The 17,260-nt window shown below is 37.7% G+C and overlaps 1 protein-coding gene across 2 annotated transcripts in view; it reads left to right on the top strand.

The window, feature by feature from the left end:
• Positions 1 to 653: 653 nt before the first annotated feature.
• LOC117300006 (solute carrier family 23 member 1-like) overlaps positions 654 to 17,260 on the top strand; it is a 44,115-nt gene continuing 27,508 nt past the window's right edge. For both annotated transcript variants that reach the window (XM_033783651.1, XM_033783652.1), the window contains exons 1-3: positions 654 to 738; positions 3,829 to 3,912; positions 12,157 to 12,390. In XM_033783651.1, the coding sequence (XP_033639542.1) occupies positions 3,847 to 3,912; positions 12,157 to 12,390 (300 nt within the window). In that variant the 5' untranslated portion in view covers positions 654 to 738; positions 3,829 to 3,846. The remainder of the gene's footprint in view (positions 739 to 3,828; positions 3,913 to 12,156; positions 12,391 to 17,260) is intronic.

Here is a 17,260-nt window from a genome sequence, read left to right on the forward strand (position 1 = left end):
ATTAAGTAAGTATTTAAAAATACATACATTAAAGCTAATGGACACGTTGCCTTGGATTGGGCACATTTGTCCATGGATGAATGGTTGGTCTATGAATGAAGTGTTTGAAACCGTTTGTTATGATAATGTTTAGAAAGATGTTTCAAAAGTAGAATGTGACGATCCTCACAAACACAATGCCTCGAAACTGCGTGGTTCTCCTTTAACTTTGGCCATTTATGGAGTCCAAAACTTGACTCCACAAATGGCTAGCGGTGGTAGTTCACGACGTTTAATCATTCTCAGCTCCCTGCCCTGGGGAATATACAGCCCCGAACTGCCGTGGCAGGCACTCCGAAGGTTTTTTCCATACACAAAGTCAACCTCTACCCTCGCAGGTAGGGTCTACCCATTTATACCCCTGGGTGAAGAGAAGCGATTATAGTAACGTTTCTTGCTCACGGACACAAGTGTCACAGACCGGGATTCGAACCCACACTCCAATGACTTAACCAACAGAACTTGAAATCGATGCTCTAAACCACTCGGCCGTGACACTCTACACATTCCACTGACCAATATTTTGCAAGAGGGCGCCCTTGTAAATTGTTCACTGTTCGCTCGGTTGGACTTGATGTTTTTACGCGAAATGAAACGGCGATCAACAGTTCTACCCTGGAGTTGGCAGACCAAAGACTTGCATCACTCGATTGTGGCCATAGCCAAGGAAATTAAACCCGTTCCTTTTGGAAAGTGAACGTAAGTTGTTGACTTTTTCTTGATTTACTTGGGTTAAGTTTTGATTGTTTACAATGAAAGTTTTTGTTTACGATTCTTCTTATTTTCTGTGATCGCTGGAAATCTTCTGTAAAGAGAATGAGCTTAATCTTGAGAACGAGAGTCTGGGAATCGAAATCGGTGGTGGGGGTACTGTCACTTACCGTGGCGGATCAACCAGTTAAACAAAATGAACATTATACATACAACTTGACCGAGTTGCGTTAAACATGTTTTAAGGGACTCTTAGTCTTTAGGCCTATTTAGGCCTACTCATTAAAAAATCCTTTTGGTAAAAGTGAAAAAGTTGTGACAGGACTGAAAGTGTTCCGTCTTGTGTGTAACACTGTAAGTGTAGTGTACACAGAAAGTCTATTTGGTTTTAATCAAATGTAATTGAAGAAGGAGGTTGGGTGGTGAGTACTTGTTGAAGGGGGAGCCTTTATACTAGAAGTATAGTTTCTAGAAATAGGTGTTGAGATAAACTGTAGTGTTGCAACAGGGGACTTTATCAAATGCCAACTTTTATATATCATCAAATTCAAAAAAGTGTCAATACAAAACATTGTTTGTTCGATAATTCACTTGACCCACCCTTTCAGATTCTGCTGCTAGTCATTTTGTAGTAAATAATATTTGTATACCAATAAACAAAATCAAATAATAATAACATGCAGTCATCATTTTTTTTAGGGTCCGGCATTAAATTATAATTAATGGAAAAACGGCCCATAGCCTAAGACTTGTCACACCTTATTTTGGGGGTTTTGACCTTTATTTTCTGGTTGAGTTGGTCTCTTTATAAAAACAGCTGGTTTGTTTGTGAATCAATTCCATATATTACGTGCAACTCATACAATCAATTGTTGGTTTTCAAATGAATACAAGATCTAGCATTGTTCAGGGTTGTCGATTGACGATTAAAGTGAATTTTAGGCTTATATTTAAGCTCATGCTAAGTCGCTAGAGCACTTTTCAAAGGATTTTTTATAATGGTGACGAATTACGGAGTAAACTGCCATTTCAGTGGTATAACAAGATATTCCTGACCAAAAAAAGATTATTAGTGGGGGGGGGGGGGGCAGGGTATACCCTTCAGTGACTAGCAAACAGGATCAGTTAGCTTTCCATGTGTTTGTTTGTGTGTGTCAATGTGTTGTTTCTGCTGTATGCAAGATTTTGAATTACCCTTTTGGAGATCTAATAAAGATAAATGGAATTGAAATAAATTGTTTGTTTGTTGGGGTGTTCACTGTTCATTTGTTTGTTTGTATGTTTGTTTGTTTGTTTGTTTGCTAGCAACAGCCAATCTCTCTCATTCAAACATTGGTTTAAAGGAACACATTGCCTTAGATCGGACGAGTTGGTCGCTAAAAAGCGTTTGTAACTGTTTGTTATAAAATGCATAGTTGGTTAAAAGTAGAATACAATGATCCACACAAATTTGCCTCGAAATTGCATGGTTTTCCTTTTACTGTGCGACCTAACACGGTGGGCCAGTTATGGCCGACCATGTTAGTCGATGAGGTTAAAGGAAAAACGTGCAATTTTGAGGTACGTTTGTGTGGATCATTGTATTCTACTTTTACAACATCTTTCTACCCATAGCCTATGCATTTTTAACAAACGGTTACAAACGCTTTTCAAAGACCAACTCGACCAATGCAAGGTAACGTGTTCCTTTAGGCCTAATGTTTATGAATACTAATTGCCCAACTCAAGAAATTTCAGTAACTTCATGACAACTGTATTTGTTTTAGTCATTGTAAATTCAGTGGTTAGCTTGGTAGGATCGAACTCACAACATTGTTATCGATGATGTCCTTTAGTCTAAAAACCACTGGACCATTAGTCCACCAGGGGTCGATTTCACAAAGAGTTAGGACTAGTCCTAACTTAGGACTAGTCCTAGGAGATATACAAATTGCATGGATAGTCCTAAGTTAGGACGAGTTACTCGTCCTAACTCGAGATAAGACCAGTCCTAACTCTTTGTGAAATCGACGGCAGGGCCTTTATAGCCTTTTCCTTCAATGTTTACTTACTGGGATACTCTTCCATGGGGGTGATGTTATCCAGTAACTGTTTTCATTTCCTTTTTTGAACGAATTTAATCTGTTCAATGCTGAGTATGTTTTGCATTGACGCAGTCATTGAAAGGAAATCCCAATATAAAGTTTCACCTTGGTAGAATAAACTTCTAAGCTGTTAATAGACATTGTAATTTGAGATAAATAATAATAACAAGAAACAAACCGGAATCTTTGAACCTCACTCTGGTATGTTTTGAACAAAGCTGCATGTTAAAGACAGTGGACACTATTTGTAATTGCTCAAAATAATTATTAAATCATAAAAGTTTAAAACCTTTCTTGGTGACGAGTAATGGGGAGAGGTTGATGGTATAAAACATTGTGAGAAACGGCTCCCTCTGAAGTGCCATAGTTTTTGAGATAGAAGAAATTTTCCACAAATTTGATTTCGGGATCTCAGATTTAGAACTTGAGGTCTCGAAATCAACCATCTAAACGTACACAACTTTGTGTGACAAGGGTGTTTTTTTTCTTTCATTATTATCTCGCAACTTTGATGACCGATTGAGCTCAAATTTTCACAGGTTTGTTATGTTATGCATATGTTGAGATACACCAACTGTGAAGGCTAGTCTTTGACAAATACCAATAGTGTCCAGTGACATTATTGGTAATTGTCAAAGACTACTCATCATAGTTGGAAAAACACCCTTTTCGCACAGTTGTGTGCTTTCAGATGCTTCAAGAATTCAAGACCTCAGCCGAGGTCTCAATTCAAGACCTCAGCCGAGATCTCAATTCGTTTAAAATATTTTTGAATTTACTTCTTTCTAAAAAAACTGTCACCATCAACAGCTCTCTATTGCTCGTTACCAAGTAAGTTTTTAGGCCAACAATTGATTTGAGTAATTACCAATAGTGTTCACTGTCCAGTGCCTTTAATAGTGACTTGGCCAGCACATGAAGAAGTCGGCTTGTTGTTTCACTAGCCCAACAGCTTTTACCCTGGTCCAAATTTTGTTCTTCTTATTTTCTGCAGATTTGCTCAGTCCTCAACATGGATTCAACTACCAATAGTAGTCGTGTTGAGTTATGCCCATCAATTTCTAAAGACAAAAGCAAGGTACAATGAGTTCCTTTATTATTAATTGTTGTGTTTCATAACTTTAGAAAGTCACTCTTCCCGTCCCCTGTTAAGCCTGATCTTTGTCTTTATTTTATCGCAAAGTTATTGCTTGTGCTTTTTAAAACCCGCAAAGCCAGGTCATACAAATAAATGGCAAACTTGCGGTATTAACAACTATGTGTATAAAGATCTCTTTTGTGTGAGTGTTGGCTCCGAGAAGAGCTTGTGTGGTCTCGGCACTTCGAACAGTATTATCTGCTCGTCTAAAGGAGCCAGGTCAGTTCGGGGGACAAAAAAAAAAAGAATAATAACACAAAGATTTCATAATCTTTCTAAAAGGAACATTACACAAATTGATTTTTTGAGTAACAAACCAGTTGCTGGCAGTGTAAGCACATTATAATGTAACATAAACTGACAAACCTGTAGAAGTTTGAGATCAATCGGCCGGCTGGGTCACGAGAGAATTGTGAAAAACCGATTCCAAATTTTGCACTGCATCAATGCCAAAATTAAAATGAATAAAACGCTCCCTGAGCGATAAAATTTCTCATCAATTGTGACATTTCGAACAGAAATATTTCAAGGGATGTTTTCGACTGTCATCATCATTAGACCGTGTAAGTTTTATGTAAATCTGTGATCTTCAAGATTTTTGTTTTTTACCAATTCTGTAAAGTTCCTTTAATGTCACTGCAGTGGTACGGCTGTTTGTTGCACAATGCATTTATTATTAACCTGCGAAATTTCAACTAATTGAACACAAGCTACGACAATACCATACGGTGTGAAGGTTAATCAATTGACCACCTTCAAGGTTCCTAAAAATCAATTTTTAATTGAAGAACAGACAAAAGAAAACAGAACCACACCTTCAAGCGTTTCATAATCTTTCTAGGTAATTCATCTACATCCGGTAAACAAAATATTGGTTGGCACATTATCAGGCCTGATGCTTCACGGAGGCAATGAAGGGGATTGCCTCCGTTTCCCCCTGGTCATTGCCTTGGTGCCCTGGAAATGCTCTGATGCTTCATGATGCCCCTTGGTCATTGCCTTGGTGCCCTGGAAATGCTCTGATGCTTCACGGAGGCAACGAAGGGGATTGCCTCCATGCCCCTTGGTCATTACCTTGGTGCCCTGGAAATGCTCTGATGCTTCACGGAGGCAACGAAGGGGATTGCCTCCATGCCCCTTGGTCATTCTTGGTGCCCTGGAAATGCTCTAGTAGAAATTTACATTTTTCTTATAGGGTGCACTTTACTAGGCGAAAATGCCTTGGTGCCCTCGCAAAACGAAGCATACAGGCACTGAATTAATGTTAAAATGGGGACAATTGTTACATTTTATATCATGGAATGTATCAAATTGTCACTTATGATAGTAAGAATGTTGATAAAGAAGACATTTTTGTTGTTGCCGTGCATAGCAAGGTTGCACAATTGATCTCTTTGTCTGGAGAGTCTAACAGAGGTGTGCATAACACGCTAATTGAAGACGCTTCTCCTAATTATGATGATAAAAGGTCAACTTAAGGACAATTTATTCCTTTGGTTTTTTGAACTTTTTTTTTAACCAGTTGGTTGTGTTAATCCAGATCACTTATTGTTTACAATAAAATTAACCTGAGGGGATTTCATTTCAAAAGGTTGTGAGTTATCGGCAAAATCTTGGTGCAAATATGTTCACTTCGCAGGAAGATAAACCCCATAGAAGTACACAGTCCAAAAAGTGCTACCGCGTGATGAATTTAACTTTGAGGGATTAGAAGTGATCCATAATTGCAGTACTTCGAAGTGAAATGTTTCTCAAAATGCATTTAGCCAAATCTTCTGTTTTTCTTCAACCACGTAGGTTTTTATTGCCATTCTTTTTCAGTCGTTACCAAACGTGCACAGACCCATTAAGGGTAATTTTTACTAAGATTATGAGCAGGCGACTTCCTTCCCCCTCCCTTCCCCCTCCCTTCCCCAGTCACGTTAAATTCACGAGATTTTACCGAAAAATCTAAACCCCTAACACTGTAGGCATACTTTTATGCAACCTTCTATACCAAGGCGTAGGCCTACATAACACACTGTTCTGTACAAATGACAAGCATGTTTTGTTCATTGACTGCTCTAATCCCACACAATTAGGTTGTGCATGACACCCATTGTTTGGACAACCCTGTTCTGAAAACCATGTGATTTACACTCAAATATCTGAGACTCTTGTTCACTCTTGATAACTGCCACATTCACAGTCAGTATTTTTTCCTAAAGATACTATTACATAAACAGGTATTTATTCAATTTAAAAACGTAAGACCACCCGGCTTGTCCCATTAGCCTTTTTGTGGAATGGCTGACAATATAAATTGAAGGAGTACAGTATTTGGTTAATTGAGCCCTCCATGTTTTTTTAAGTACTTGCTGACAAATTTACCCAAACTAAAGAGAGTGCCCTAGACTAATGTGCCCTGACTGTGTGCCCACCATATCTCAAAACGGTCGGCATGAGTTTACTGGCTGAATAATAAAATCACAGGCCTCGGGCCTTGCCTGTTGTTACCCATAAACCTACTCATCAGTTATTTAAAAGTACTTAAGTACTTCTAACGCTCGCTGAAGATTTAAATTAGAAAGACCTATCACTATTCACACAAGCTGTGTAAATTGAGTTGGCCAAATCTGTAAATTGGGTTTCCAAGTAGAGTTGAAAAGAATAGTTTGGCCTCGGCCCGGTACTCAGGGTCACACAAGCTCAGAGAATTTTGTTCCAGGTAACTCACACTTTTGAATAGCTAAAGGATGATTCAATTATGTCCCTCTGACCTAGTAATACGGCAAACAGCCGGAACAATCACACAAGGTCAAGCGTCTTTTGAAGTGGGTATTTTGAAGGCCCAACAGAAGTGTAAAATACAATACCAAACCCTTTCAAATTTCCGGATCATCTATCATTACTTTTATTTTTAACGCCTGGTTCGGTTTGGGCTCTCTTTAAAAGTAACGGCAAAGGTGGTAGTTTTGTGGCATGGAATACTAATAGAAGAAAAAGAAAAAAACACTTACTTTTGAAAAGAAAAACGGCAACAAATAAACGGCGACTTTAGTCAAAGTTTTTTTTTTACCGAATTCAAGCTGTGGTTGAATACAAAAAAAGAAGAGTTCTTCATTTTAAAGGAAAGTGACAACAAACGAACTTTATTAAGGCGATAAAAGCTGTATACAAATAATAAACAACAGGTTGTTTTTTGCCCAATCTTAGCTGCATTTTGTGGTTGACTATACAGACAAAAAAAAGAGTTGTTAGATTTTAAAGAAAAGTGGCACCAATTAAAAGTTTGGTTATAGGGTATGTTCAGACAGCGTACTAAAGTTAGACCCGAACCGGTTTAACTTCTACGAGCAGTAGGGGGTGGTCCTAAAAATAAAACCCCTTTGTGTTCAGACAGCACTGAGTTAAACCCGATAGGGTTTATCTTTGGTTTTAAGAGGTCAAAGCAAACGCGACCCCGTTACTCTAACATCCTGTTTATTGGCCTGTTCATTGGTCACCGTGTGTTTACGTAATGATTACGGAGGTCAACGGGTCGTCTGTTGTGAGTGAAACCGGATGTGGTCTTTTTTATTCTGTCCACACACAGTGTTAAAAGATAAACCCGAAGCGGTCTAAAGATCAACCCCCCTCCCTGGACGGTTTATCTTTTGTGGGTTGAACTCAATTCGGACTAACTTTAGATCCGTTCAGACAGAACTTGATCGAGTTGAACCATGAGTTTAACCAACTTTAGTACCGCGAAGTACCCCTATCAAGCTACCTGGGGGTAGATTATCTTACATGTAAACAGAGTTGTGTGATCGTAACTGTATTTTTTTTTTTTTTGGGGGGGGGGGGAAGTTGACACTCTTGGGTCATCAGGCTTGAATTTGTCACGGTTGTGTTTGCTTTAAAAATGCAGGGCATGAAACGTGCACTGGACCACAGTTCAATTCAATTTATTTATTTATTTCATCGAGGAGTACAAGTAAAAAGTGAAAATTGTTTCCCCTGTGTGCACTTTAACACATTTCCCATTGACTTGAATTTATCTTTAAATAAAAATGTTTAATTGCAAATAAATATTGCCTTGCCCTTTTATAGATGAGAATTCTACCTGCATTAATCATCAAAAGATCTGATTCACAAAACGCAAGGTCCTTATGATTTTTTTTCCTTGACGAGTTTCCTTTAGTTTGATTACAACAAAACCAATTGTGTGTCAACTTCCTTCCGTCCACTAATTTGACACCTTTTGCGTGAAAACTCACGTACAACACGCACACAAAGTGCTACTTTGTACACAGTTGTACTTTGGTATTGACCGCGACAAACAAAATTATGACAGAAATTTCTATCCGAAAGATAAGTTGTTCTAAAGAATAATAATAATAGTACCAAAACTTTTATAGAGTGCCTTAAATATGTTGACTTGCAGTTGTAAAAACTAAGGGTACAGTTGTAAGGTCAAATTAAAATGATTTTGGGGTCAAACAAAGAATTGACTAGAGTGGGATTCGAACCAACGACCTCCGGATTAACGTGCCGGCGCTCTACCAACTGAGCTATCTAGCCCTATATTGGCAGTGTCCCTATTCTGTCAATATCTTTGCTCGGGGTGCCAGTCAGAAGCCATACAACCCTTAACTGCCATTTTGCCACGGATCCCTTGTGGTTTATTTTGACAAATTACAATATAAGAAACTGAATTATAACAGTAGGAGTAAACATCTTAATAACATTCAACCTGTAATGCAGAAATCTCAGTTAGTACGCATCCTGTGAAAGTGAATTTATTTCGTCTGAAATGCCCCCATTAAGGGGAATTTAAAAACAACATTAAATCTAATAGATGTTAAATTTGCATCAGGGATAAAGAACAGTAATTTTTTTTACCCATACACCGATGTGTGTTAGCACTGTTTACTCAGTACTTTCCCCGAGTCCTGCGAAAAAAATATCACAGGCTTTTTTACTCGGGTTTGATTCGAACCCACGACCCTTGCAATTTTAGATCAGTGTCTTACCAACTAGACTACTGAGATCGCCTGGTAGCTGGAGGCAGTTCGAATCCTATGAAAAGCGGTTTATGCATGAATAATTTCTCAGAGTTGATGTCTGTTTATGAGTGCAAACCTGGAGATTTTGTTTCTCCCACTTTGCCAGAACAGGTGTGAAACTTCCCAAGTATTTTTGTCCAGTGTGAAAGGGGCTTAAGATTAAGATAGAGCTTTTGTGTCCATAGAGCTGAGCCCAATCTCATGAGGCCTGTAAGCACAAAAAATTTGTTTAGCATGAAATTTCTTCCTAAAAGACACTGGACACTATTGGTCTTCTCACTTAGTGTATCTCAACATGCATAAAACAACAAACCTGTGAAAATTTGAGCTCAATCAGTTGTTGAAGTTGCGAAATAATAATGAAAGAAAAAAACACCCTTGTTGCTTCCATCCCAAAAAGCAAAAAGCTTAGCTTGCCAGCTTTTCTTGGAAGCTGTGTAAGTGATGACACTACAATTGTAATCAAGAGTAAATGACCATGTAATTCTTCTTTTTAAAATCAATTTTATCATTACACTTTTGCTTACTTTTCCCCTGCTAAAAATAAGCAATCAAATTCCGCTTCAATAAAGTAGGTCAATAGCTTATGAAATTTGGGGTCTGGTGAGCTTGATAAACGAATAAACTCACCACACTTTCCTGATCTATTCAGAGATAGGCAGGGGTCATTTGCTCTAGAACTCCCTGCTGTAAAGCTGTACTTTGACCTCACCGTCCCATTGTTAAAATTTTTGCCGAGGTTAAATCAATCGAAACCCTCCTGTGCTGGGAAACGATTGACCAAAATTTTGAGGCTGTCTGGGCTAAGTATTTAATTAAAAAGGAGCTGGGACATCAAAACAATAGCATTTTGTCTTCTTGGCGGTAAAAACAATCGTTAACTGGGTGGAGCTATCTGAACCTTTGACTTAAGTTAACTCTGGACTTGGAGACTCCACCACAGGAACTTGTTTGCGATAATATCTTTGAGAAGCAAATATCCTGTTTGAAAAACCATGATTGATAATAAGTATACAGTAAGTCAAAGTAATATTTATTTGTACAACCTGGTGTACCTGGTTATGTTTTTGTTTTGCCCTCGAGAAAAAACATGAAAGTAAATGGGACTGGGATGGTGCAACACTGTATGTATTCGCAAGCAATTTACATTGATTGATAGTATATTTCTTTGAGAAGCAAATATCCTGTTTAAAAACCATGATTGATAATAAGTATACCTTAAGTCAAGGCAATATTTATTTGTACAATCTGTTGTACCTGGTAGGCCCTATGTTTTTGTTTTGCCCTCGAGGACAAACATTGAAGTAAAATAAGACTGGGATGGTGAAACACAGTATGTATTTGCAAGCATTTTACATTGATTGTATCTTTCTTTGAGAAGCAAATATCCTGTTTAAAAACCATGATTGATAATAAGTATACCTTAAGTCATGGCAATATTTATTTGTACAATCTGTTGTACCTGGTAGGCCCTATGTTTTTGTTTTGCCCTCGAGGAAAAACATTGAAGTAAAATAAGACTGGGATGGTGAAACACAGTATTTATTCGCAAGCATTTTACGTTGATAGTATATTTCTTTGAGAAGCAAATATCCTGTTTAAAAACCAGGATTGATAATAGTTATACAGTAAGTCAAAGTAATATTTATTTGTACAACCTGATGAACCTGGTTATGTTTTTGTTTTTGCCCTCGAAGAAAAACATGAATAGAATGGTGCAGCGCAGTATACACATTTTTAATTTGTTTTCTGTAGTCTTTGAACTAAAAGGAATAATAATAAAATACAGAGCATTTACATTAATGCATTGATAATATCTTTGAGAATATAATAAGTATAATAAGTATACAGTAAGTTTGTAGCAATATTTAGTTGCACAATGGTTATGTTTTTGTTTTCCCCTTGAAAAAAAAAAACATGAAAGTAGAATAAGAATGGGATATTCCAGGGCTGTATCACTTCAGTGCTGTTCACACGACATGTTAAACTGGGGTCCCTTGCTTAATTTTAGCATGGTTGTAAAATGAAGCTATTATTGACAAGATTTTGCAAAAGAACTTGGACAGTAGAAAAAAAACAATTGCTTTCCTTTCACACAAGGTACATTTTGTTAATTTTACAACAATGCTACAATTGAGCAAGGGACCCTTGTTAAATTGCTTTAGTGTGAAAGGAGCCTTTGTGAATGTAAATCACCCATTCTTTTTAAACACAAAATTAAAAGCTTCTTTATTCCACCAACCCGGTTCAGTAAACTCTTTTTTAGCCTGTTGAATTCTATCTCGCCTTTTACATGTACAACTGATAAAGCTCCAATTCTGGCACTCTCTTATCTTAGGTGGGAACTGAACAAGTGTCCTACCATATTCTTGACCAGGCAGATGTATCTTTGGTTTTAGGAACCATTCAATTGTTTTAATCTGATGTGAAAATTTCTTTTCCAAAAGGTGGTTGTGTTTTTGAGATAGGCCTCTCGCTGAAAATCTTGAGCGGTTATGTCCACGCCTTAAAGAATAATCTCTTATTGGAATAGGCCATCACAGTCTGAGAAATATATTAACAGTAATGGTTCTCAGATACAAAGATTTAGGCATAAAAACCTGATTCGAAGTGACATATTCCATGCCTTACACTATCTAAGCTGCTGTAAGTTTCTTAACCAAAAGTTTTAATTACCATTATTTTTAAGAGTCAATTTACTAAACGTATACCTTTCCTTTAACCACTTTTTTTCTTCCTTTTCTCCGAGGCACTGGACAGTATTGGTATTTTTAAAAGACCAGTATTCTCGCTCAGTGTATCTCAAAATAACAATCTGTACAAATTTGAACTCAATTGGTCGTCGAAGTTGCGAGAGAATAATAGAAGAAAAAACACCCTTGGTGCACAAATTGTGTGCTTTCAGATGCCTTGAATTCAAGCACTCATCAGTTGAGGTCTCAGTTGAGGTCTCAAAATTTATTCAAATATTTTAGTGAGAAATTTACTTCTTTCTCAAAAACTATGTAACTTCAGAGGGAGCTGTTTCTCACAATGTTTTATACTATCAACAGCTATCCATTGCTGGTTACGGGGTAAGTTTTTATGCTGACAATGATCTTGAGTGATTACCAATATCGTCCAATGCCTTTAAAACCATCTCCATTTTCTTCCCCAGGAGTACACCAATCCAATCGAAAAGATTGAAGAGAATGGAGGTACCTCACACGGACCTGAGGTGTCGGCCGCAAACGGGGTCGACTTGGAGATGGGAGACCTGAACTCAAATAGGAAAGACCGAGACTACGCTAAGAGAGAAGCGGCGGAAATTCTGAAGGATCTCCGTGGAGATCTGACGTACGCTATTGATGACGTTCCGCCGTGGTATACTTGTTTGCTTCTTGGATTTCAGGTAAACATTTTGGTTTCTGGTGGACCCTTATATAAAGGGTGCATTCGGTTAGCTTCTACGGGTCGACCCTGATGTCACTGATCTGGTTGAGCGACTGACTTCAGCTAATTGAATGCAAATTCCCCTAGCATTCTCACCAATGCCTCTCTATTGTCATTGTAAACCTGCAACGTCAAATTATGTTACAAGCCCACATTGATACCAAAGTATGCCTCGTTTGCAGATTTTTAGCAACTGAGTTTTCAGCTGCATATTTCACATTATACATGTGACTTCTATTGTGTCTTTCTCAATACTTTGGCCTATAAATCAGCATTATTTTGGTAACCAAAAACCAATCATAATTTATGGCCCCACCTATGGGGCCTGAAAACAATATTGTGACATGTATAGTCACCCTGAGCAAGGACCAGACGAGGGCACAACTGAAGACTGTCCCCATGGTGCTGGGGCCAAATCTTACCCTGGCAACAAACATCAACAGCCACCATATGGGTTCCCAGAGGTTTGTTTATTAAACTTTGCGATAAAACATGAAAATACAGGGGTATCCATGTGCTGATAGTGTTCCAGCTGTTTGCAACATGCTAAGGCCAAATAAAAAAAAAAGAAACAGAAGTGTCCTTGCCAGCTTCCTTTTATTAGAGGCGACAAAAAAAGAGATACATTTTACCAATTTCAAATGAAAAAATAGTTGCCTGGTTGGTTGTCTTTAAAAATGTGTTGGGCAGCCATTAAAAAAAAAAAAAAAAAGGCTGGACACTAAACATGTTTTCCTTTAATTAAGCCTAATGTATAACAGGTTTGCCAGATAATAGTCTTGGTGCAACATGTTGTTTTATATTATTAATCGCGATTCCCCGCTATACGCTATGCACACATTACTATCGAACAATAGCGGGAACTATTCACAAAACTCTCACATCACCCACCATAGACCTTTATTGCAAATACTCGGTACGCATGCATTTGGGGGTGGAATGAGGTGCATGCTGGTCTAGCTGCTAGCGATCAAGTATGATCGCTAGCTAAACCAGCAAGCACCTCATTCTTGGGTATTTGTAAAAAAGGTCTATGGCTGCTTTTCAGAGAATGCACTCTATTGGTACGGAATAATCGCAACATATGTGCTTGTATAGCGCCCTCTATGGTTGCATGGTTATACAATTCTACCTCCATGGTTTGACTAACTCACTTTGAAAGTCTTGCACCAAGACTAGCCAGATGAGAGTCAAACTGGGATGAGAATTTTCAGACTTTTATCTAAAATCAGACTTTTTAACGACCCGGTGAAGAAAATCTGTTAGGTGCAAGCGTGCAAGCAAGCATGGAGGTTGGGAGTGCAAGTGATGTCAGATATGAATGTTTTTAAAGACTCAAGGCACTATTGGCAATTGTCAAAGACCAGTTTTCTCACTTTGGTGAATCTCAACATATCCACAAAACAACAAACCTGTGAAAATTTGAACTCATTTTGTCGTCGAAGTTGAGAGATAATAATGCAAGAAAAAACACCCTTATCACTCTAAGTTGTGTGCTTTCAGATGCTTGATTTTGGGGCCTCCAAATCTAATTCTGAGGTCTAGTAATCAAGTTAATTGAAAATTACTTCTTTCTCAAAAATTACGATACTTCAGAGGGAGCCGTTTCTCACAATGTTTATGCTATCAACAGCTCTCCATTGCTTGTTACCAAGTAAGTTTTTTTGCTAACCATTATTTTGAGTAATTACCAATAGTACGTGTCCACCGTAAATGACCACCTTGCACAAAAAAAAGCTTGCAAGACAAATGTTCTAAAAATGGGACTAAATCACATCATAAATATCCCATTAGGTGTCCTTCTGGCCATCTGGCAGTAATGGATGACCATGAGCAGTAAGCCAAAAGGCATTCCAGGGATGAAGTGCTTTATCAACAGGAGTCAAAGGCTCTTCAAAGGCTAATCTACCTCTAATGCTGAGGACATTTACTTCCAAATAAAAGCTCTTTGAAATCTATTGAAGCTTAGGCCCCAAAAATTAAACATGTTGAAAGCCCTGCCTTTTTGAACAAAGGAACGAGTAGGGGATATTTTTAAAGGGCCCAGGGACTTTTTTTAAATGGCTGGCGACACATTCTTGGCTGGGCTATTATATATAATATTAAAAAAAGGGTTGTTTAACACCGATAAATTGTATCTCTCTTTTTTCATTAAAAAAGGAAAAGAAAAAAGGAGCCGGCCTCTATTAAAGAAGGAGGCGGGCAGGGACGCTAAACATGTATTTTTTTTGCCTTACCAAATACATGGAAATGGACTCCTAAAGTTTCAATCCTAATTTCAGACTTTGTTCAGAAATGACTGTCATCACCTGAGGACTAACACCCTTTCAAAACTCTCTCAGAGTGGACCAAAATGACTAGTTTATGAACGTGATGATAAGAAAAACACTTCACCAGGTTGTTCAGTTGTGGTTTGCATACAACTCAAGTCCTAAAATTACTGGACTCTGTGCCCTATAAGCACCAAAGAGCTGCTTTTAAGGGTTTGGGTGGGGGCTACTTTTTGTACGACACCAAACACAATGTCCACCAATTTGTATTAAACTTTACAATACTCGGTTTAAAGATAATGATGATAGAAAGCTTCCCCTAAAATACTTGCTGAGGTGCTGTGGTTTTTGAGAAACGAGTAAAACAATGGCACAAAAATAATTGGGTGGGGCCTACTTTTTGTAGGACACCAAACACAATGTCCACCAATTTACATTAAACTTACTTGGTTTGAAGGTGATGATGATAGAAAGCTTCCCCTAAAAATACATGCTGAGGTGCTGTAGTTTTTGAGAAATGAGTAAAACAATGGCACAAAAATAATTTTCATTTCAGGGGGGTCGAAGTTTATTTTTGCATGTACAACGTTTTTACCCAACTCTCCTGAAAACATTCTTTGTGATTTTGTCTTTTAAGATAAACATGTATTACATACATCTTCATTCACATTGAGTAGGGATTTATGTCACGCCCTAAAACTTCATCTACAAAAGTTATCAAAACCCTCTAAGCAAAAAATATTGATTTGCTTAACAGCCTACTACAGGATCCCAGAAAAAATAATAATACATGTGACATGATGTTTGGCCGGTAACCTTATTCTGGTTAGCACATTCGAAGTTGTGCTTAGCACCTTTCTGTGCCTACTAATCAGATGTGGAAGTTGGCCAAGTTGTTGTTTCGAATCCTGCCATTGTTTCCTGTATTTGAGCAACAATCATGGTGAAAGGAAATGACCGTCAACCGTTTCTTGGTCATTTTACTTCTAATTTCGGCTACATCCTTCTGGTGTCTTGAGTTTTACACCAGACCTATGGAGGGTCAAGGCCAGTAAAGGACCCTGGCCAGTGGTCTAACTTTTGGTCAGTACACTCTGGCACAGGTCAAGGCATGAGATTTTATGGATTCAACATTCTTGCTAAATACTGTCAACTTTTTTTCTGTTTTCTCAACTATTAGTAATAATAATAATATAACAGTAGTCATATGGCGCAACATTCCTTATCGAGCTTAACAGCAAAATGAAAAGCATTAAGAAAACAAAACTTACAGTATAATTCCCAAGTTAAGCCCACCTAAATGAAATCATTAAAAGTGCTACAAACAACACTACTAGTAGACACTGTATTCGGCTGAAACTTTCACAATTGACTAGTATTATTGTATTGTATTATTAAATGTTGATGTATTCAACATTCTTGCTAAAAATACTGTGTCCTTTTTTCTGTTTTCTCAACAAATATCACTCTATCAGCTGAAACTTTCACAGGTTACTTTTACTGTACCTTTCTTGGTAGCTTTGCCTATAAATAAGCATTCTGTTGACAAAAGCTAGTCTATCACCCTACCTTTAAAGGAACGCGTTGCCTTGGATCGGACGAGTTGGTCTTTGAAAAGCGTTTAAAACCGTTTGTTATAAAATACATTTTATGGTTAGAAAGATATTTTAAAAGTAGAATATAGCCTAAAGATCCACATAAGTATCACTTGAAATTCCATGATTTTCCATCGCAAACTAACCATTTTATGGAGTCAAAACTGCACAAAATGCCGACTGTGTTTCTTCGCGACGTATAAGGAAAACCGTGCAATTTCGAGGCATGTTTGTGTGGGTCCTTATATTCTACTTTAAAATAATCTATCTAACCATTTGCATTTCATAACAAACGATTGGAAACGCTTTACAAAGACCAACTTGACCAATCCAAGTCATTGTGTTCCTTTAATGAGGACTAGTGAGCATGTTTTATTCACAGCATGTTCCTTGTTTGTTTTCATGGATGGCTCAGTATTCAATAAAGTTTATGTTGTATAAACTGGATTGAATGATGGTGCAATTGACATACAGTGTACCATCAAGATTGCTTATCTGGGCAGTGACCATGAGTTCTGTAGACCTTTCTAATGCAATGTCACAGCCCAAGTGTTTTGCCAATCGAGGTTGGTAAACTATGGAAAGACATGAATGCAAAATAAAAACAGATAGCTACTGTTTGTAACAATGATACACAGATGTTCAAACATAGTGTTGAATTTGTTGGAAACAACCAATCATGGGAAGAAATTTGTTTGAAGGCAGTTGGCACTATTGGTAATTACTCAAAATAATTATTAGCATAAAACCTTACTTGTTAACAAGTAATGGGGAGAGGATGATAGTATAAAACATTGTGAGAAACGGCTCCCTCTGAAGTAAAGTAGTTTTCAAGAAAGAAGTAATTTTCCACGAATTTGATTTAGAGTCCTCAGATTTAGTCTTGAAAGCACACAACTTTGTGTGACAAGGGTGTTTTTTTTCTTTCATTAGTTATATCTCGCAACTTCGACGACCAATTGAG

Source organism: Asterias rubens, chromosome 15, assembly GCF_902459465.1.
Source record: "Asterias rubens chromosome 15, eAstRub1.3, whole genome shotgun sequence".
Taxonomy (NCBI): Eukaryota; Metazoa; Echinodermata; class Asteroidea; order Forcipulatida; family Asteriidae; genus Asterias; species Asterias rubens.